Raw genomic sequence first — 22,922 nt, forward strand, 5'->3', positions numbered from 1 at the left:
TCATATCACAAAGATAGGATCGGTGTGGGTCCAATCTCTGGAACCCCTTTCGATCATGGCAATAAAGGGAGCAGAGCAATGGTGTACTGTTGTCTCTCCATTCAGGTGTACTGTCTCCTGTACAGCTGCCAATCCAAATAGCTATACCTGCACTGCATCCCCTATACAGTATTCTCACTATCTGAGGGGGTCACAGATGATAAAGTGATGGCATATCCTATCTGCATGTTATCACTGTAAGAAGTGGGAAAAACATATTAAATACAAACTTATGTCAGGCTATTGGGCGGTTGTGTGATCTAAGCCGTCACCACACGAGAAGAGAAAATGAGCAAAGCGCACCCGCCCGAGCTGAAGAAGTTCGCGGACAAGAAGCTGTCATTGAAACTCAACAGCAGTTGACATGTACAAGGGATTCTGAGAGGGTTTGAACCATTTATGAACCTGGTGGTAGATGAGTGCACAGAGGGGGCTGGAAGCCGTCAGCAAAACAACATTGGCATGTTGGTTAGAATAGGGAACAGCATCATTATGTAAGAAGCCTTGAAGTGCAGTACTGTGAATGGAGATGGATGAAGTCTTGGAAGGTCTCGGCCTTGCCTCAGCTCAACACATGTCCACAGTCCTGAAAGAATGATGTGTGGAGGACTCTTTACCGCTATGTGTAACTTCTGATTATTATTTTTTTGTTTTGTTTAATTTGGGGTGGAATCCAAGCATTTTGTTAGAACTGTGTGACAGAATATAGCCAGTTGCTATATTCCTTTATTGGTAACTCGTATGTATACTTTGCATATAGACACACATTATCCTGTGTAATGACAGAACACTAGCTAGGCATAGCTAAAAAAAATGAATTCTTGAACTATTCATTAATCCCACTTCCACATGTAGCCTTTTCATCCAAGACTTATACATTAGTTCTCAGCTGTGTTACATCCAGTCCTCCCGACCTGGGGTACTGAAGAACAAGGTAAAGTAAGGGACATTTCTATTTTCTTACCTAGGTATAATTTATATTAGTAATAACGTTTTTTTGCCATGTTGAGGTTCAGTTGCTAATTTAGCTTGGGGAACCTTGACAAAGAATTCCTGCATATAACTACCGATTGGTTGTGTTTCATCTTTATTGTACAACTTCCAAGCAATGTACATTAAAGTATTTGACATGAATAGAATACAAAAGTCAATGTTCACACTTACATTGATGATCACAAGGCACATCCATTAATATGGGTTGTAAGAGACAACAGGGCTGCAAAGTTTAAGACATTATTTTAATGTTAAAAACTATCGCCGAACCAGAGGGTGTCCCCACCAATCATAGGAGCGGAGGTCAATTGTCTATAGCAGTCATGTCAAACTCTGACCCATGGCGCCATTATTTTTTGCCCGCTGGCTCGCCGATAGGACATTGCAACAGATTATAATATGTATGGTCTTCTGGACCCCTGGATACAGTCCCCATACTTACCCCATCCTGCCGATCCCGCTCCTGATGCCAGTCCCGCTGCGGGGCAGTATCCAGGGGTAGGGTGAGTTCGGGAGCGGTCTAGGGGTGACAGGTTCCCTTAACTTCTAGGCCGCAGGCATATCTGGCTCCTCCTCTTCTCCAGGCACGTGAGAGAACTGACTTCTATAAGGGGCACTATTGTGGGGATTTACCATATCATTTATCATAGTGCAAAGTGCTTGGTGACACACACCGCTCTGACAGGGCCAGGAACACTGCATACCGCTCGGAAAGTTCCAGATATGCTGCTTGTGCTCTTCAATGAATGTCAAGGTTGGCCCGCGACTTTGTCCAAATTTTTGCCCACTGTCTATTAAAGTTTGACACCCCTGGTCTATAGGACTTCTCAACAAAGCCAATTACAGCTCTCAGCAATGTTCAGTCAAGTGATCAAGCAGGTGTGTTGTCGATCCATTCACTCGGAGGAGAATTGACTTCTGTTCTCATGACCAACGCAGGTCCCAGTGATGAGACCCCAGCAATCAGCTAGCTATCTCTACTACTCTATTGATAAGGGATAACTTTTAATCCTGGGTTTAATCACTTTAACTACTTAAGTTCTTTGAATGTGAAACAATAACTTATTAGCACAGAAAATGAATGATAACTCAAAATGGTTCTTCTATCACTGTAAAGCAAATAAAGACAGTGATGTCCAGTACATATCAAAAGTCAACTTAGCTCTTCACATCCAAGAGCATATCTCAGTAATAGTAAAATTTGGCCGCTGTTTCCATGGTTTAGCTCATACATTAAATGACCTGATCTCGAGTCCGTTTGAGACCAGTAACTCTGGCCGCCAAAAGGAAAGCCATCCCAGTGAGCACTTCTGTGATGAAGGATATCCACGCCAGAGCCAAGGACCATCCAAACCGTATATCAATTTCAGCTAGAATCGCACTGCCTAAAGAGTACAGTGCATAGTTAAAAGCTGCAGCAGAATATGCAATGTAGATGCTGATTCCAGTAAGGGTAACCAGAGCTGAGGAAAAGGTAAGAAAAAAATATTATTATACATCATTAAAACATAGAACAAAAAACAAACAAACAATGAATACATACAAGTAAATGGGCATTCATAAAAGTTCATAAATGTATTTCGGGAAAAGTAACCAGTGGAAATATTAGGGGTACTGTCAGAGGCACACAGTTAATATTACTGACCTGTAGACTCTCCCTACATATGCCTTGATAACAGTCAGTCACAATATTCTGCCCTAGAAGCAAATCTTCAGAGGGTTTGTTTATAATAATTCTTGTATTGTTGCATACCACAATAATTATTATTATTATTTCCATGAGAATCTGTAAAATCTAAAACAGGTGAATATATAGTAGGGACATAACTGTCATGAATGTGCCTGTACCGAACTCCGTGCGCCCCTTGGCTCGTGCTGCGCGCCTGAGATGGCGCTGATATTCAGTGTTTTTGTATGTTTGTGCAGTGTCCTGAACCTTGTCTGAACACTGCTCTATTTCCTTCTGTGTTTGTTCAGCCACACCCGCTTTGCCTGAGATACTCCTGGCCACTCCGGAGTTAACTCTGATGCTGGTTAGCTAGTCTGATTGACTGTTCTCTCTGCCAGTCAGGTTGCTCTTGCCCCAGGTGTTCTGAGGAGATTAGGGGTCTGGTCCAATCAGCTCCTGCACTGGACCTCTGATCTCCTATATAGTGTCTGCCAGCCTGCCTCTCACTGCCGGATATTGAGCTTGTCTCTGCCTGGTTCTGTTTCTCCTGCTCTGTTTATTCTGACTCTTTTGCTTTGTATTTCTGACCATCCCTGCTAGCTGCCTGCCCTGACCATATTGCCTGTTTATAGACCTTGCTTCTTGGATTGTGTTTTTGTACTGCGCTGCCAGACTGTTGTGACCCGGATTCCTGACCATTCTCATTGTGTTTTGTCTGTCTGTCTTGTCTTTTTGTCCCACCAAGCCAGTACAGGGACTGCCGCCCAGTTGCTGCCCTGGGGTTTAGCCTAAGGGGGCAAGTAGGTAGAGGACAGTGGGCGGGGCTGAGCTTAGGGTGCACTGTCTCTGTGTGTCTGGTGTCACCGGTTCCTGACAGAATATCCGGCCAAATATATATACTGCCCCCTCTGGTGCCATGGCTACTGTGGAAGATCTTGCTACCCTTGTTTCTGAGCTGGCCAAACAGGTCCGGCTATTGGCCCAGCAGCTACCAGCTACCACTCCTGCCACCCCAGTGGTCACGCTCAAGGGAAGCATAACTGTACTACGGGCGTATGTTCGCGGATCGTACGCATCCATCCGCATGTTTTTTTTCCCCACGCCCGTAGTTTCAGCCGCACATGTACAGCGGCATACGATCTAAGGACGGATTCATATGCAGTGTGAACATAGCCTTAAAGTGTAACTGTCATTTAATTTTATTTTTTTTACTTAAATCCATAGCAATCAATTTTAAGAGGCTCTGTAATAGGTTTAATTAAGCAAAATAGCTTCTTCTTTTAGAACTCAAAAAGCTGTTTTCCTACTTCCTCCCCCCCCCCCCCCCCCCCCCCCCGACACACACACACACACACACACACACATACACACACACACTTCTTATCTGTGCATTATCAGGCAAAGTCGACTACTTTATAAAGGAGCAAAGTGAAGGGTTTGCTGAGTCCATGTATAACCTATAGAGGAAGCACCTGCAGTTTGGAGACTGTCTAAACACAAAGAAGGCTGGATTCACAGGTCACACTGATCATTGCTGGTCTAAGAACTTGGTCAGATAAGATTGCAGGATGTTGTGTTGTGCAGGGATGCCTTTTCTCCTCTCAGTGCTCACTTATCCTCCTCAGCCCCTCCCACTCCATAGACCATAATAGACACAGAAAGCCTACTTCTGAAGAGAAAAGGTAGGAGGAAAACAGCTTTTTAAGTACAGAAGGAAATCATTTTGCTTAATAAAACCTATTACAGAGTTTCTTAAAATCACCTGTACTATTGATTTCTGCCATAGTGACATTTAAAGGAGAAGTCCAGCAAAAATCTTAAGTTATACAAAAGTTATACAAATCACCAATATACACTTATTACGGGAAACGCTTATAAAGTGCTTTTTTCCCTGCACTTACTACTGCATCAAGGCTTCACTTCCTGGATAAAATGGTGATGTCACAACCCGACTCCCAGAGCTATGCGGGCTTTGGCTGCTGGAGAGGATGATGGCAGAGGGATGCTCAGTGTCCCTCCAGTGCCCTGTGTCCCTCAGTGTCCCCCTGCCATCATCCTCTCTAGCAGCCACAGCCCGCACAGCTCCGGGAGTCGGGTCGTGACATCACCATTTTATCCAGGAAGTGAAGCCTTGATGCAGTAGTAAGTGCAGGGAAAAAAGCACTTTATAAGCATTTCCCGTAATAAGTGTATATTGGTGATTTGTATAACTTTTAGGGGGCAATGCAATACTTAAATACAAATTTTCGGCAGACTTCTCCTTTAAATGAGTTACATTTTAAGTAAAGTACTTATGCTTGTATATCATTATACTATTCCCATATTCAACAGATGTAATACAGCTACATTTATCCTTTATTTTTTATACCCCCAGCAAGTACACTATATTAACTATATCTGCAAAGACATGGAAACCAAATGACACATTCAGACGCTGCAGATTCTCTAGATTTTTCAAAGTGCAAACCTAATATAATCAATAGTATATTAAATCAATTCAAGGCATGTTCAACAAACCGGAATTTTAGCTTGCAGCAAAAACAACATATATTCCTATCTGAGCTTGTTATCCCCTAAGCATAGAGACGGTCGCTTTCCCGTTCTTACCCTCGGTGTTTAAATAGGAATAACGTTTTATGGATATGTTCTAACTAAAGCTCAGATGGGAATACCCCTTTAAGAGTATGTACTAGCTGTATATTGGTCAAAACCCTAACAAGATAAAGCCAAAGTGGATTATAGACTCAAAAGCATGATTCCTAATGTTGCAGACAGATATTTCTCACATAATGGATTCACCTCAAGATTAAAAATACACTCTAAGCAACTTGAATTATGGATGCTCTGTATATGAATGTCATACACGTTTCTATTCCATCAGAGGATATCAAGAGATTTATCTCTGCACTTTGTGTTCAGGCATTTCTAAAAGCATATTGTAGGTATGTTGCATCTATCCAATATTATACATGGTGCATTTTCCACTGAATGCATAAGATCTCTTAGTGCTTTCTTTCTTAAGATTAGCTAATGCTGTGAATCTTTGGCAGGTATAGAAATGTATCTGCATTCTATAAAATATGCGGAATCATATGACAAGTCACATGACAAAATTAGAATTTGATAAATCATTTAACTTCCTTAAAGCAAACCTGTCATGAAAACATGGTGTCCTATTTCTTGGTAGCACGTTATCTCGACAGGGATGCTAATTATAACAAGTGCCACAGAATAATATTGTGCCATTCGGATGTTTAGTGAAAAGGAAGAATATAGCAGAGAGCTATGTGTCTGCTGTATTCATGAACCCGGTGCTCCACCCTTCCATGTTTCTTCCCACCTCCACAATTGAGGAGGTGTACAACCAGGTGGAGCATTAGCATCAACTATGCTTTAGCTGGCAGCACCACTGGATCACAGCTGCTGGGGATAAATCATTCTTGACACCTAAATCACCTAACATGTACCTTATCAGTTTTTAATATTTATATCAACATTCTACATATTGGCAAACAGCGGCCTATGCGCCCTCTGTCCCGATACTTGGTCTTTGCTCTGTTCAAAATAAGAGACCAAACATAGGAAGTCCCAGTCCTTTGTGCGCTCACACAAGGAAAGACACCTGTTTATGATGCAGGTTGTATCAGGCTGGGACCCAGCAACACAGGACAAGCGAAGCCCTTCACTGGCACCCGCCCGCTGTCCCTTCCTTTTGGAGTGATGGGCTCCTTAGCAGGCCAGCCACAACCAGAAGACTGATTACTGTACTAATATAAGGGCTACACTAAGACAGAGACAAGACAAAACAAATAATAAACTCAGGGTCAACAAGCCAGATCAAAATCTATTGGTTGTTGCAGTACAAAATCAGAAGTCAGGGGGATAGTCAGAATGTCAAGCCAAAATCAGGAAAACCATCAAACAATCACGATACAACGCTAGCTTAGTCACACTCAAAGTGGCTCTATCGCAGGCAAGAAAGCATTATGGGAGTGGTACTTAAATCGAGGACTGAGTCCCAGCTCCAGGCGTGATTGGGGAAGAGACTCCAGCATACATTATAGAGCTGAGTGGTGGTGCCCCTAGCAACTGTCCGGTCCGGTCTCTGGGCCATCAGTGCGATCCCTGCAACCGGCCGGTGATTTTAACTTTTGCTAATAATATTATTAACTGTGTATGCAGGCCCGCTTCTGCCATGAGGCGGAATGAGCCTTCCGCCTCAGGCGGCAGAATTTGCGGTCCGGCAGGGGGCGGCATTATGTCCCCCCTGCTGTAATTTTTGTTAAGTATCACTTAACAAAAATGACAGCGGCCGCTCACCTGTCCCGTCGCCCGCGCTCTCCACATCCTGTCAGGTCCCGTGATGTCACCCTGCAGCTGTCACGGACCTTCAGGCTGTGGTGAGTGCCCGGTGTCGGTGGGGGACGCGCTGGGGTGATCGGGTCGCGCGGAACCTGACGGGATGTGGAGACAGCAGAGATCGCGGGCCGGCTGCCGTGTGGGACAGGTGAGTAGATGGCTGCTGCTGCGGCGGCGGCGGCGGCGGGGGGGGGGGGGGGTTGGTCCGGGGGGATGCCGGCTATCACTCGGGGCGGCCGCCTGAGGTTTGCCTCAGGCGGCAGAAACCCTTGAATCGGCCCTGTGTGTATGCTTACCAAGAGACAATGCTCTTTGTTATGCAACGGTTCTTTCAGTACAATGTCACTGTGTGGTTAAAGAAGTTTTGGTGCTGTGTAACAGAAGAGCTGACCATACAATGCGAGCACCCCTAGGATTCTCCAGCTTTACACAAGTGCAATGAAGACTTGTCAAGCTCCCTGTGCGTTCTTAGGAATGGCTGTCAATCAATATCCAGCCATGTTTGTGAGCACGCTAAGGACTGGGCTTCCTGTGTTTAGTCTCTTTTTTGAACATAGAAAAGACAAACTATTGGCATGGAGGGAGCATGGACCGCAGTTTGACTGGAAGGAGACACCTAGAGGTCATATGTATAACACTGCGGAATCCATGTCCGCTATACAAATAAAAGCATTATTATTGATTTAAGCAAAGAAAAAACAAAGCTTTAGATATACAGTATATGTATATATATATATATATATATATATATATATATATATATATATATATATATATTAGTGATGAGCGAATACTGTTCAATCGAATAGATATTCGATCGAATTGTGAGATATTCTAATATACGATATTCGTACGACTATCCCGCGAATATTCGATAAATATTCGATAAGCGTTCAAATCCCCCAACTTCCGGTTTCACTCTCCAAATGGTCAAATAGATGTTTTTCACTAATCGAATACTTGTTCCCATAGACTTTAATGGGATCGAATATTCCATAGAATATTCGAATATTCGCGGGATATTCCTACGAATATCGAATATTCGAATATCTCACTATCCGCTCATCACTAATATATATATATATATATATATATATATATATATATATATATATATGTATTAACCCCTTCACGTCAGCCATCTGTATATATACGTTCCTATTGCACATGCCCCGTGCAGTAGGAATGTACATATACATCCCAGCTGACCCCCTTTAACCCCTTAGTGACCGCCGAAACGGCGGTCACTAATGGGCCGGTGCCGCCGCTGTATTTCATCTCCCCCCACCGTGAATCCACGGTAGGGGGAGATGAAATAAGTAAAAATCAGACCCCAGATCAGCCCCTAGTGCCCCAGTCACTAACCCCCCCTCCCGCGGCGGCCATCGGATCCAAGATGGCCGCCGCGATCACTGTGAACAGACTAATGTCTGTTCACAGTGATCAAAAAAGAAAAATGAATGAAAGCCCCATGCTCTCCGCCACCGGAGGTAGCGGAGAGCATGGGGCAGTCATCGGGACCCCCCCTGTGGGGTCCCGTTACAAGCGATCAGCGGTATATACTATATACCGCTGATCGCTTGTGCTATGTGCCGCCGGCAATTTTTATCCCCTGTCACCATGAATGATTGGTGACAGGGGATAAAAAGTGATGTTCCCCCACCCCCCAAGTCGCCCCCCACCCCCCCTGTCACCCCCGTCCCCCAGTCACCCCCCCCCCCTTCCCCATATACTCACCTGCTCCTGGAGCTCCTTCCTCTTCCGTGTCCTGGCTGGTTATGAAGTGCGCATGCGCTCCACAACCAGCCAAGCTCTGAAAATTTAAAGTGACAGAGACCAATTTGGTCTCTGTCACTGAACTATGATTACTGTGAAAGAAAATATCACAGTAATCATAGTAATACAGTGAAAATGAATGTATAAAGTACAAAAAAATTAAACACACACTTTTTATTATAGTAATAATTGCAGTTTACTCCCAAATTACCCCTAACCCCCCCCCCCCCCCCCAGATTACCTGTAACCACCGCAGGTTGCCCGTAACCACCGCACGTTGCCCGTAACCTCCGCACGTTGCCCGTAACCACCCCAGGTTGTCCGTAATCACGTCAGATTGCACGTAACCCCCCAGATTACCCGTAACCACCGCACGTTGCCCATAACCACCGCACGTTGCCCGTAACCACCGCATGTTGCCCGTAACCACCGCATGTTGCCCGTAACCACCGCACGTTGCCCGTAACCACCGCACGTTGCCAGTGACCCCCTCCAGATTGTCCGTAATTACCCCAGATTGCCTGTAACCACCCCAAATTACATGTAACCACCCCAGATTAGCTATAAGCACTTCACTCTATCCGTAACAATTCTAGATTGTCTGTAACCCCTCCAGGTTGCCCGTAACCACCGCAGGTTGGGCATAACCACCCCAGATTGCCCGTAATCATGCCAGATTACATGTAACCCCCCAGATTGCACGCAACCACCGCAGGTTGCCTCTGACCACCGCACCTTGCCTCTGACCACCGCACGTCGCCTATGACCACCGCATGTCGCGTATGACCACCGCACGTCGCCTATGACCACCGCACCTTGCATCTGACCACCGCACCTTGCCTCTGAACACTGCACCTTGCCTCTAACCACCCCAAATTGCCAGTGACCCCCTCCAGATTGCCCGTAACCACGCCAGATTACAGGTACCCACCTCAGATTACCTATTAGCACTTCAGTTTATCCGTAACCACAGCAGGTTGCCTGTAACCACCCCAGATTGTCCGTAACCACCCCAGATTGTCCGTAACCACCCCAGATTGTCCGTAACCACCCCACGTTGCCCGTAACCACCCCACGTTGCCCGTAACCACCCCCCGTTAACCGTAACCACAGCAGGTTGCCTGTAACCACCCTAGATTGTCTGTAACCACAGCAGGTTGCCCGTAACCACCCCAGGTTGCCCGTAACCACCCCAGGTTGCCCGTAACCACCCCAGGTTGCCCGTAACCACCCCAGGTTGCCCGTTACCACCTCAGATTGTCCGTAACCACCCCAGATTGTTCGCAACCACCCCAGATTGTCCGTAACCACAGTAGGTTGCCTGTAACCATACCAGATTGTCTGTAACCACAGCAGGTTGTCCGTATTCACCCCACGTTGCCCATAACCACACCAGGTTGCCTGTAACCACCCCAGGTTGCCATAACCACAGCAGGTTGCCTGTGACCACCCCATGTTGACCGTATCCACCCCAGATTATCCGTAACCACCCCAGATTACCCGTAACCACCTCAGACTGCCCATAACCACCCCAGACTGCCCGTAACCACCCCAGACTGCCCGTAACCACCCCAGACTGCCCGTAACCACCTCAGACTGCCCGTAACCACCTCTAGATTACCCGGAACCACCCCAGACTGTCCGTAACCACCCCACATTACCTGTAATCTAATTTTTTTATTGTATTTTAGTAACTGCGCTATTCTAATAACTGTTACTAGCTGCGGTTTTGCTCCAGCAAATTGGCGCTCCTTCCCTTCTGAGCCCTGCTGTGTGCCCATACAGTGGTTTATGCCCACATATGGGGTACCGTTGTACTCAGGAGAACCTGCGTTACAGATTTTGGGGTACATTTTTTCTCCTTTTCCTTGTGAAATTTAGAAATTTCAAACTAAACCAACATATTATTGGAAAAATTCAAGTTTTTCATTTTTACTGGCCAATTTTGAATACTTTCCTCTAATACCTGTGGGGCCAAAATGCTCATCCTACCCCAAGATGAATTCTTTGCGGGGTGTACTTTTCGAAATGGGGTGACTTTTGGGGGGATTCTATTCTTTAGACATTACAGGGGCGCTGCAAATGCACCTGGCGCTCAGAAACTTCTTCAGAAAAATCTGCAGAGAAAATGCTAATTGGCGCTCCTTCCCTTCTGAGCCTGGCTGTGTGCCCATACAGTCGTTTATGCCCACATATGGGGTACCGTTGTACTCAGGAGAACCTGCGTTACAGATTTTGGGGTGAATTTTCTCTCCTGTTCCTCGTGAAATTGAGAAATTTCAAACTAAAGGAACATATTATTGGAAAAATTCGAGTTTTTCATTTTTACTGTCTACTTTTGAATACTTTCCTCTAATACCTGTGGGGTCAAAATGCTCACCACACACCAAGATGAATTCTTTGAGGGGTGCACTTTCCAAAATGGGGTGACTTATGGCGAGATTTTACTCTGCTGGCACTACAGGTGCTCTGCAAACACACCTGGCGCTCAGAAACTTCTTCAGCAAAATCTGCATTGAAAAAGCTAATTGGCGCTCCTTCCCTTCTGAGCCCCGCCGTGTGCCCATGCAGTGGTTTATGCTCACATATGAGGTACCGTTGTACTCATGAGAACCTGCGTTACAAATTTTGGGGTACTTTTTTTCTCTTGTTCCTCGTGAAATTGAAAAATTTCAAACTAAAGAAACATATTATTGGAAAAAATTTAAGTTTTTCATTTTTACTGTCTAATTTTGAATACTTTCCTCTAACACCTGTGGGGTCAAATTGCTCATCCTACCCCAAGATGAATTCTTTGAGGGGTGTACTTTCCAAAATGGGGTGACTTATGGGGTTTTTTCTCTCTGCTGACACTACAGGGGCACTGCAAATGCACCTGGCGCTCGGAAACTTCTTCAGCAAAATCTGCAATGGAAAAGCTAATTGGCGCTCCTTCCCTTCTGAGCCCCGCTGTGTGCCCATGCAGTGGTTTACGCCCACATATGGGGTACCGTAGTACTCAAGAGAACATGTGTTACAAATTTTGGGGTGCTTTTTCTCTCATGTTCCTTTTGAAAATGAGAAACTTTAATCTAAATGTATATATTATTGGAAAATTTTAATTTTTCATTTTTTTACAGCCTAATGGTGAATACTTTCCTCCAGCCCCTGTAGGGTTAAAATGCTCATTATACCCCTAGATTAATTCTTTAAGGTGTCTAGTTTCCAAAATGGGGTCACTTATGGGGGTTTCCAGTATACAAACCTCCTAAATCAACTTAAAATAAGATCTGGTCCCTAAAAAAAATCAGTTTTGGAAACTTTCACGAAAATGTGGTAATTTGCTGATACATTTCTAACCCCCGTAACACCCTAAAAAAGTAAAATATGTTTATGAAATGAAGCCAGAATAAAGAGGACATATTGGTAATGTGACTTAGTAACTAATTTATGTAATAAAACTTTCTTTTTTTAGAAGCAGAGAATTTCAAAGTTCATAAATTTTTTTATTCTAATTCTAATTTTTTCAATTTTTCATGATATTTTGATGTTTTTCACAAAAAACACACAAAGTAGTGACCAAATTTTGCCACTAATATAAAGTGCCATATGTGACGAAAAAACAATCTCAGAATCGTTAGCATACGTTAAAGCATCACTGAGCTATAAGCGCATAAAGTGAGACAGGTCAGATTTTGAAAAATGAGCCTGGTCTTTTAGGTGCAAATAGGCTTGGTCTTGAAGGGGTTAATAAGTCAGATGGGTCCATAGAAAATACAGCTAACTTTATGGTTTGTTGGAAAGGGTTTAAAGGGTCTTGAGAGCACACAGTGCAATGTCAATGACACCCATTAGAATATAGGGTGCAGCGATTATAAGCTGTTGTATGTTCATGTACAATTTAATGTATACATTACCTCCAAAAAGAAACAGCATCCCTGTCAGGAGCAGAAGAAGGTACGCCCTTGCAAGTATACTAACAAAGCCAGTCATCCCTCCAAATATCATCAGGATCAAACTGAGAGGTAATAATATGACTAGCGTCCCATGCATACCTGCAAGAAATATTCTTTATTACTGACACATAATCATTTCTGGTTGACAATGTTAACATGTAGCACATAATTACAGCATTGAATTACCTGTACATTTACATAAATCTGAGCCTGAATAATTGCAGGAGCAATAACACAATGAATTACTTAGGGCCTTGCACATTCTGTAGTGGATTGTGTGTGTCATTATATTATTCACTTATTCACTACTCGTATGACTATAATGGTGTTAAAGGTAATGTAACATAAAAAATAAACTCCTCTTAGTAAATGTATACTTTTTTTTCTATCTATACAATGTTCATGTTGGCATCGAAAAAGTTAAAAGTGAATGTCAACCTTTTTGGGAATATATCATTATTAGGTCCAACCTTTTGATTACTTTCATAACCCAATCCAATTCCTTGTTTTGCCTTGTAGTTGTCTGCCAACGATGAGGACTGGGGAAAGCTTAGTACAAATGTATACGAATTCAGTACTCTGCTACATTGCCGTCAGGATTATTATTATTTATTTATTTATTTATTTTTAAAGCACCCTTGATTCCAGAGCAATAGGTGTTAACAAACAGGAACATTACAAGATCAAAAACAGATTACATGCCAGACTGGTACATAGGGAGAGAGCACCCTGCTCGCTAAGGCTTACAATCTACAAGGTAAGGGGAGAAAGACAGAAGGTAAAGTGCAGCCAGTTAAAGTGTGATGCATGATTAATATACTGTAGGTTAAAGTCTAGTTTGAAAAGATGGCTTTTTAGGTTAATTTTGAAGGTCTTGGGGGTGGATGAGAGCAGGATGTGTTGGGTTTGTGAGTTCCAGAGTATGAAGGAGGCTTAGGCAAAGTCTTGGAGGTGGTTGTGTGAGGTGTGTACAAGGGGGAACACAAAAGTGAATTGTCAGTTTCATAAGTGAAAGTAGCAGGATATCAGGTTAGGGATGTATGAAGGGGAAATGTAGTGGATGGCCTTGTACAGTATGTCATGGTCAACAGTTTAAAATGAATGGCCAGTCTAATCAGGGAAATAACATACTAGTGGACCTATCTACAAGCTACCTACCTACTGGGAGCACCTGCTTACCTACCCTGTTTCCCTGAAAATAAGACATCCTCTAAAAATAAGGCATAGCGGAGGATTTACAGGATAGCTTAAAATAAGACATCCCCTGAAAATAAGGCATCCCCTGAACGTCAGACCCCGCTGCCACCCTCCGCCTCCACGGTTATGTCTGGTTATGCTGGTTTGTGATGACAATTACTGTACAGAACATAATAAATGTTCTTTTTTTGTTCATTTTATTGTGAATTCTTCATGGAAAAATAAGACATCCCCTGAAAATAAGACCTAGCTCATCTTTGGGAGCAAAAACCGTCATGGTAGTCTGAGCCAGATGGAGAAGAAAAGTAAAAGGCAACATCACCTGTGAGTCACTTGATGTAATTGCATTGTTATCACTTATATATTCTGTACAGCCAGTAGTGGTAATGGTAATTGTAGTGGTTTGGCAGTATTATTTAGCCATTATGAAGGGGTACCATTGGTAATATATTTCAGTTTATTATCCAAATAGTTCAGTAGCACTGAGAAGGTAACATTTGCTCCTAACCTTTAAAGTGTCCCTGTTGTTATAAAAAAAAACTTTTAACATGTCAGAGAGGCATGTCAGGGAGACATATGAAAAGTTTTGATCAGTCCAGGTCTAAGTGTTCAGACATTGAAAGATCGTGAGAACGAGCCAGGAGAAGTCTGCTCATAGCGCACTCCTCTTGCGGTTCTGTGCCACCTAATGAGTCAGACTCATAATGTAAGGATCATATTAAACAAGCCGATGGGGGCCCGAACAATAATGTAAACGAGCGCCAATCTGGTAGGTCGGCGCTCGTTTACGGGGCCTTTTACACGGCCCGATAATCGTTTAGCGAGGGCTCCAGGGACATCATTACCGAAGTCCTTGCAGCCCTTATTTAAACACCATACATTACCTAAACATGTTGTAGGTCTTCTCCTGCGCTCCTTCTTCCTCCCGGTCCCATGCGCAGCAGCAGCTTTGGTGCCTGGCCAGTGATTGGCTGAGTGGTCTGTCTGCTAAGACTGTCCGCACTGAAGCTGCTGCTGCGTACGGGACCGGGAGGAAGAAAGAGAGTAGGAGAAGACCTGCAACATGCTTAGGTAAGCATGATGCTTGTGAAATTGTCAGTCGCCCGCCGTGCATTGCTATTCCACACAGCGATGGGCGGTCGGTGCCCGATGAATTTTGGTTTGAACCTAAATAAACGATTAGCTGATGACACGATCGGCTGATCGTTATCTCTATTCCACAGAGAGATAATCGGCAAAATTGGGTTGATTCGGCCGATTATCGCTCCGTGGAATAGGCCCCTAAGACTATGAGACTGTCTCTTTTCACTGACAAAGAGATCTCCTTTTAAGACTCTAGCAATTCCCCTGTCAAAAAAACTCAAAATGCAAGGTAAGGCTTCTAACAATGCATGTTTTAGACACACTGCAGTGCCAAAATGTACTTTCCTATGGTCTGTGTGGTCCTGAAACACAGTTGCACACTCCTGGTCATCTGTTTACCATTTTTTAATCTACAGTTTGATTTCCTTAGGGTTCTTTCCTTGTGGCGAATATTTTTTTTTCTCTTTTTTATTGTTCTAAGCACATAAATTGTCATGTCCAGGAAGTCACCAGATGCATGTAATCTGACTTATATCACACCATTTTACAAGATATACATTAAACAGCAAATCACCTAGAAATCACCTAATAAAATCTGGACTTGAGAAATCCACTGTGACACATATTGATGAGATCAGATCACTTTTTTTCGATGCACCGAAAGTAGTAAAGAATATCAGGGATGTTTGTGTGTACGAATGTGTGTGTATACAGGTATGTATGCCACTGCATCACTTTTAAGTTTTGTGTCCAGCAGTAGTTGATCATTAAATATTGTCTTTAATCAAGGACATCCATAATAAAACATGGGTATAGGCCACCCTGAAACTACTGTACTGTCAAAGGAAGTAACTGGTCAAGACAAGGAGGAGACCTTCCTGTTAAACAATTATTGGAAAGCCAATAGGTCTGATTCATTATCTACACTATGGAGTAGATGAGAAATATAGCACCTCTCCTCCTTTCTACTCCTGAACTAAATCACTTTTGGCTTTTATTAAAGCTTTAGGCTAGGTTCACACTACGTATATTTCAGTCAGTATTGTGGTCCTCATATTGCAACCAAAACCAGGAGTGAATTAAAAACACAGAAAGGATCTGTTCACACAATGTTGAAATTGAGTGGATGGCTGTCATATAACAGTAAATAACTGCCATTATTTCAATATAACAGCCGTTGTTTTAAAATAACAGCAAATATTTGCCATTAAATGGCGGCCATCCACTCAATTTCAGTTTTGGTTGCAATATGAGGACCACAATACTGACTGAAATATACGTAGTGTGAACCCAGCCTTACATTGTAATGCCATAAAAACACAGAATTGGCATCTGCTTTTTGGCATTAACCTTCAAAAAACAGTGTATTAGACAGACATAGCCGTTTTCCACGTTAGTGGTTACAGTAGTGTTTTGGTGTTTGTCATTATCTAATAAAGAGGTGCCCCCAGACTTTGTATTATGCAGCTAGTAAGCAATATACTTTATATTGGAGTGTAAATGTAAAACACCATGGAGGCCTGGGGGTGGTGGGAACATAACAAAGAAGTTATATGTACCCATCCAGTTGCCTCTGACAGTCTTCTGTATCTCTTGGTCCTGTGACGGCACATCCCAGCTCAGAAATGCCTGCTCAGCCAGTAAGTGACAGGGAACCTTCACAGTCACTGACTGGCTGATTGTGTACTTTATGTTGTAATGACACAGGAACCTGAGACATACAGGAGACACATTATCTTGTCTGTCATAAAAGCTTAACAAACTGTCACGAAAAAAAGTCAGGTAGTGAATTTTTTTTTTCTTTATCCGTTTTTTTGTTGTCAATTTTTATTTCACTTTTAGTATGAGGGCAAACATCTTGCTTGAGCAGTTTTTAAAGGTTGTTGGCTGGGCAGCATTGGGTGAGCTCAGACAGCCTCTGTTTTAGCTGGTTAGCAGTGCAGACTGTGGTTGGTGGAGAAGCTGCTTAATCAGTATTGGACTCATGTGTATTGGCAGGGGAGAGGAAGAAGCATAGCTGATCTCCCTCTTCATATCAATGTTGTGATAGCGTGTGTTTGTGTAAATTCCCAGGGATTTGGGGCAAGTGCTAGCACCCACCGCAGTTGCGCCTCTATGGGATGAGTAAGTGGTGGCACCCAAGGTGATAACTGAGGTTTGCTATAGTCATGAAAAGGGTAAATAGTTGCTCTAAATGTAAATATGTTGACATTTGTAGTCAGTTAAAAATTGGTTATACAATGTATATCATCATTGTACAACATTGTATAAATAATATTATATTTATATTTATTGCTTAGTTTATTGAGTAAATACAAAACTAAATACATGAAAATTACCTAGTAACCTTGCAAAATATTTATTAAATAAAGTTGTCAACAAAGAAATGTAAATCGTAAAACTAGACTTGTGAAATAACACTTCTCTAATAATGTAATCTGAATAATTACATTTCCTTGCAAAACTACCAACTACCTGCAGGTGGCGATACAACACTAAATAAATAACATAAATGCTTTCTGTTTGCATCTTAGATGCCTGAAGCACTAATTTTCTCCTTAGGAATGGATGTAAAAGATGTGTTACACAAATTAATTGGAAAAGAAAAAAAATTCACCAACATAAAATATCTTGCATGTTGCAAATAAAAATAGTTTAAAAAAGATAAGAAATTGTTTTATAAAAAAATTCATGTATGTTACATATTTACTGTCATACTAATGGCATAACTAAAATTCAAAAACATTCACGGTACTAAAATGATGTCTAAAAATATGATTTTAAATGCAACCTTAATAAAGAATTAATTGCCCTTAGGTAAATTAGAGACATTGAATATAAATTGAGCTTATTAGTGTACATGGTATCATCTCAGTATGACTATTACACATGATTTATTGGACATGATTAGAACTCTTGTAGAAGCGGATGATTACAATATCATTCCATCTCTCCAGTGCTATAAAAAGTTGTTGCAAAAACATAATAGTAAATATTAAAAACTTAAAGTCAAACTCACTTAAAAGTTGTTTTTGTGGATCTGTAAAGTTTAAGTTACCATGCCAAAAAGGATTTATCAAAGGGGAACATTTGTCCTTAACTGGAAAAGAAAGAAGGCAAATCAGAGGAAAACAATCAAAGTGGTTGACATCTTGTAAAACAAATACTCACACACTATTGATGGTACTTACATTTACACATCCGCCACAGTCCTGAGTGGGAGCTCATGGTTTCTGAAATGTTGTTTTTTATCTCTAATTTGGATGCATCAATAATATACCAAAAATCTGTTCCAATAGCAACCACCAAAAATATAAAGCTTAAAATACCCACAAAGGCAACAAAGAAAGACAAGACACTCAACTTGAGCTTCATTGTAGATGAGATTATTGTTGTGCTCCAGTAGGTTTATAGTCATGAAGAAAGTAGATTTCCAGGCAAGGTTTTTCCATCAGGATAAAACAAACATCATCTTGTCCCATCAGTACCACAGTGAAATCTGTTTTCTTCTTGGTTGAAACAGTTCCAGTAATGTTATAGTTCAGCCAGTGGCAGGCATGACAATTCAGCAGCAGCCGCAGCTCAGAGCATGCAACAAGCTGAGCACTGAAAGCTTTTCTGCTCTCACTTCTAAATAAGCCAGACATGGAGAAGGCAGAGATGAATACAATATTAGGAGCCACTAATGCACTGCACATGTTAATGATTTGGGATGGGGTGCCCTTGGATCTTCCCCGTGGCAAGAGAAACATTTGTAATGAATTTTAATTGATCAATTTTTAAACAAATGATACAGTCTGATCGCAGTATATTTCTTATTACTTAATTGCTGTTAGGAAGAATCGGAGAACATGAAATATATATGGCCTCTTATTGATCCCTTGGTGCTACTCATTTGTAATACAATAAAACTCCACCTTGGGAGCACTTTGAAAAAAATATACAGTATGCTATTTAAAGGGAAAATGATAGCAGGTCAGAATAATCCAACCTGCTTTCATGTTTCTATAGGGCAGGAGGCGCTGACTACTAAAGAAGCTTTACTACCTTGATACTACCTACTTATTGATATACTAGTACAGGGGCATTGCTAGGATCTGAAAGGGTCAGGAGTCCCAAGGCATGTTCTGGTTCTCCCCCCTCCCCCTTCCTTTTCAGGACAGCACCAGTAGAGGTAGAAAACAACTTGTAAAACATATGCATATCTACACCAACCCATCTGGATTTTACTGTATTATAAAACCTGTACCCACATCATTTGTAGTACAGTATATACAACAGCATGTCTCTGCATAATACAGTCTCTAAGACAAATCTCCCCGCTCCAAAAGACAAACTTCTTAGCAATGCTTTTACTCAATAGTTTTTTCTTTACAAAATACAATTTCACAATGTTACAAAAACATGTATATCACTCATAGTGGTCATGCAGCAGACATCTCTGGTTACTGGATCCACTCTACTCCTCCCGGAGTTCTCGATCCTCCATCTGCATCACCGAAGGCTGATAGGTGTGCAATCACGCAGCTTTGATAGACGTTTCAGGAGCGAGGATCCCTTCCTCACGCATGAACACCCAGGTGCACTCAGCTAATTGTTGTGTTGTGAAGTGGACTCTACATAATACAGTCCTGCGCTTACTAACAGTGCTCTACAAGGGTCAAGTAGCCTCTGCACACCATGACCACATACTGTATCTACTGTAGAGACCAATATAACCTACCACATAGTGGTAGAGACCAATATTAAATAGGAGCTCTGCAGCCTGTACAAGTGAATACAGTTACATCCAGTGACTGATAGGTGACATCTACTCTGATCGGAGGCATTTCTTTCTGTTTTCTTCTTCATCTGACTAAGTCTACCATGAAGCTTCTTCCAATTGGGACTCCCTTTCATATACAGATGTAGCCTGTGCTAACTTGACATCTGTATAATGCCCCAAAAGGTACCCCCACTGAGTAACAATGCTCATATAGTAATTATGTCTCTTGTGCCATTATACAGTATTAATAGCCCCTGTGCCTTTATATACTAATAATGCGTTTTGTGCCTCCAAATAATTATAATAATACCCTCTTTGCCTCCCTACAGTAGTTAGGTCCCTCTATGCTCGCTTATAGTAGATAGGGCCCCTCTATACATTCATATAATAGTAAAGCTCAGAGTTGGAATGGGGTACCTGGAGCCCACCAGAGGAAATGAACCTAGGGGCCCACCAATAAAGAACCAAGGAGAAATGACATGTCTGTCAGTGTTACTGCAGGTTCCTAGCTGGGGGCCCACCAGAGGATTCTCAAGTCCTCTGGCGGGCCAGTCCGACACTGGATAGACCTGCCCTGCCCTTATACAGTATTATGATTCCCTTTGTGTCCCCAATATGGTAATTAGGTCTAGTGTCGGACTGGGGTACCTTGGGGCCACCATGGTGTGTGTATATATATATATATATATATATATATATATATATATACACACTACCGTTCAAAAGTTTGGGGTCACCCAAACAATTTTGTGTTTTCCATGAAAAGTCACACTTATTTACCACCATACGTTGTGAAATGAATAGAAAATAGAGTCAAGACATTGACAAGGTTAGAAATAATGATTTGTATTTGAAATAACATTGTTTTTACATCAAACTTTGCTTTCGTCAAAGAATCCACCTTTTGCAGCAATTCCAGCATTGCACACCTTTGGCATTCTAGCTATTAATCTGTTGAGGTAAGCTGAAGAAATTGCACCCCACGCTTCTAGAAGCAGCTCCCACAAGTTGGATTGGTTGGATGGGCACTTCTGGCGTACCATACGGTCAAGCTGCTCCCACAACAGCTTAATGGGGTTCAGATCTGGTGACTGCACTGGCCACTCCATTACCGATAGAATACCAGCTGCCTGCTTCTGCTGTAAATAGTTCTTGCACAATTTGGAGGTGTGTTTAGGGTCATTGTCCTGTTGTAGGATGAAATTGGCTCCAATCAAGCGCTGTCCACTGGGTATGGCATGGCGGTGCAAAATTGAGTGATAGCCTTCCTTATTCAGAATCCCTTTTACCCTGTACAAATCTCCCACCTTACCAGCACCAAAGCAACCCCAGACCATCACATTAGCTCCACCATGCTTAACAGATGGCGTCAGGTATTCTTCCAGCATCTTTTCATTTGTTCTGCGTCTCACAAACCTTGTGATCCAAACACCTCAAACTTGGATTCATCCATCCACAACACTTTTTTCCAGTCTTCCTCTGTCCAATGTCTGTGTTCTTTTGCCCATCTTAATCTTTTTCTTTTATTGGCCCGCCTCCTGCTCAGGTGCCTACCAAGAGGTATGGCCCACAAAGGGATTCCCCTGCTCCCCCTGTGGGCCAGTGTAAGCCTGGTGTAGAGGGTATAATAGAAATAGATTATGGTAATATTGTAGTGTAGTAGGTATAAAATTTGCATTTTGCTCTTGTCCAGTCGTCAGACCATGTTGCGAGTTGTGGTGTTCTATGTAAAGGGTAAAATAGAAATAGATTATGGTCATGTTGGGGGTTGTGGTGTTCTATGTAAAGGGTAAAATAGAAATAGATTATGGTCATGTTGGGGGTTGTGGTGTTCTATGCAGAGAGTATAATAGAAATAGATTATGGTCATGTTGGGGGTTGTGGTCTTCTATGTATGAAGCATAATAAAATATTATGGTCAATTTGAGAGTAGTAGTGTTTTATGTTTTTACAGAATAAAAACGTGCAATATGTCCTGAGAGAATTTCTTTAGCAAAACAGAAAATTTAGATGTTGTAGACAAATCACGATCATTTATGAGTCTTAACTTATGATTCATAACAAAAAGCAAGAATGGGAGGTATTGTGGTATGAATTTTTGGAGTCTATGTAGAACAGATGGTATAAAGCGGCATCCATGATAACTATATGGGGAGGTATTAGTCAGGGAGCGAAAAGAGTAAAAATGTGGTGAGAAACGATACCTTAATATGGCGCATTTTTACACTGTCTAGTCTTCGTTTCCACTGTCAAGCTAATTGACTTTTTTATTTAGTTTAACCCTTTAAGGACATGGCCCATTTTCGTTTTTACGTTTTCGGTTTTTCCTCCTTGTGTTTAAAAGGTCATAGCACTTGCATTTTTCCACCTAGAAACCCACATGACCCCTTATTTTTTGCATCACTAATTGTACTTTGCAATTACAGGCTGAATTTTTGCATAAAGTACACTGCGAAACCAGAAAAAAATTCGAAGTGTGGTGAAATTGAAAAAAAAAACGCATTTCTTTTATTTGGGGGAAATGTGTTTTTACGCCATTCACCCTGGGGTAAAACTGACTTGTTATGCATGTTCCTCAAGTCGTTACGATTAAAACGATATATAACATGTATAACTTATATTGTATCTGATGGCCTGTAAAAAATTCAAACCGTTGTTAACCAATATACGTTCCTTAAAATCGCTCCATTCCCAGGCTTATAGCGCTTTTATCCTTTGGTCTATGGGGCTGTGCGAGGTGTCATTTTTTGCACCATGATGTGATCTTTCTATCGGTACCTTGATTGCCCATATACGTCTTTTTGATCGCTTTTTATTACATTTTTTCTGGATTTGATGCGACCAAAAATGCGCAATTTTGCACTTTGGGATTTTTTTTGCGCTGACGCCGTTTACCGTACGAGATCAGGAATGTGATTAATTAATAGTTCGGGCGATTACGCACGCGGCGATAGCAAACATGTTTATTTATTTATTTACTTTTATTTATAACCTGGGAAAAGGGGGGTGATTCAGACTTTTATTAGGGGAGGGGGCTTTTTACTATTAACAACACTTTTTTTTTTTTTTTTACACATATACTAGAAGCCCCCCTAGGGGACTTCTA

General features: G+C 42.0%; 1 protein-coding gene and 1 pseudogene across 1 annotated transcript; one reads left to right on the forward strand and one right to left on the reverse strand.

Annotated features, from left to right (window-relative positions):
- The first annotated feature begins 327 nt into the window (after positions 1-327).
- LOC138801798 (small nuclear ribonucleoprotein G pseudogene) lies at positions 328-576 on the forward strand (annotated as a pseudogene).
- Positions 577-1,177: 601 nt separating this feature from the next.
- On the reverse strand, positions 1,178-18,426 carry TMEM114 (transmembrane protein 114). Its single transcript, XM_069985402.1, has 4 exons — positions 18,243-18,426; positions 18,071-18,151; positions 12,733-12,870; positions 1,178-2,495 (listed from the first exon to the last, which is right to left on the reverse strand). The coding sequence occupies exons 1-4, from the start codon at positions 18,424-18,426 to the stop codon at positions 2,266-2,268; spliced, it is 633 nt and encodes a 210-aa protein (XP_069841503.1). The 3' UTR covers positions 1,178-2,265.
- Positions 18,427-22,922: the final 4,496 nt, after the last annotated feature.

The sequence above is a fragment of the Dendropsophus ebraccatus genome, chromosome 9, assembly GCF_027789765.1.
Source record: "Dendropsophus ebraccatus isolate aDenEbr1 chromosome 9, aDenEbr1.pat, whole genome shotgun sequence".
NCBI lineage: Eukaryota > Metazoa > Chordata > Amphibia > Anura > Hylidae > Dendropsophus > Dendropsophus ebraccatus.

Bases quoted from the DNA above. Each gene is read 5' to 3' on its own strand.
- TMEM114 (XM_069985402.1), bottom strand. From the start codon at position 18,426: ATGAAGCTCAAGTTGAGTGTCTTGTCTTTCTTTGTTGCCTTTGTGGGT. The intron at 18,152-18,242 runs GTAAGTACCATC...TTTCTTTTCCAG, and splicing joins ACTGTGGCGGATGTGTAAAT to TTAAGGACAAATGTTCCCCT. The intron at 12,871-18,070 runs GTGAGTTTGACT...TATTTCTTGCAG, and splicing joins TCCACAAAAACAACTTTTAA to GTATGCATGGGACGCTAGTC.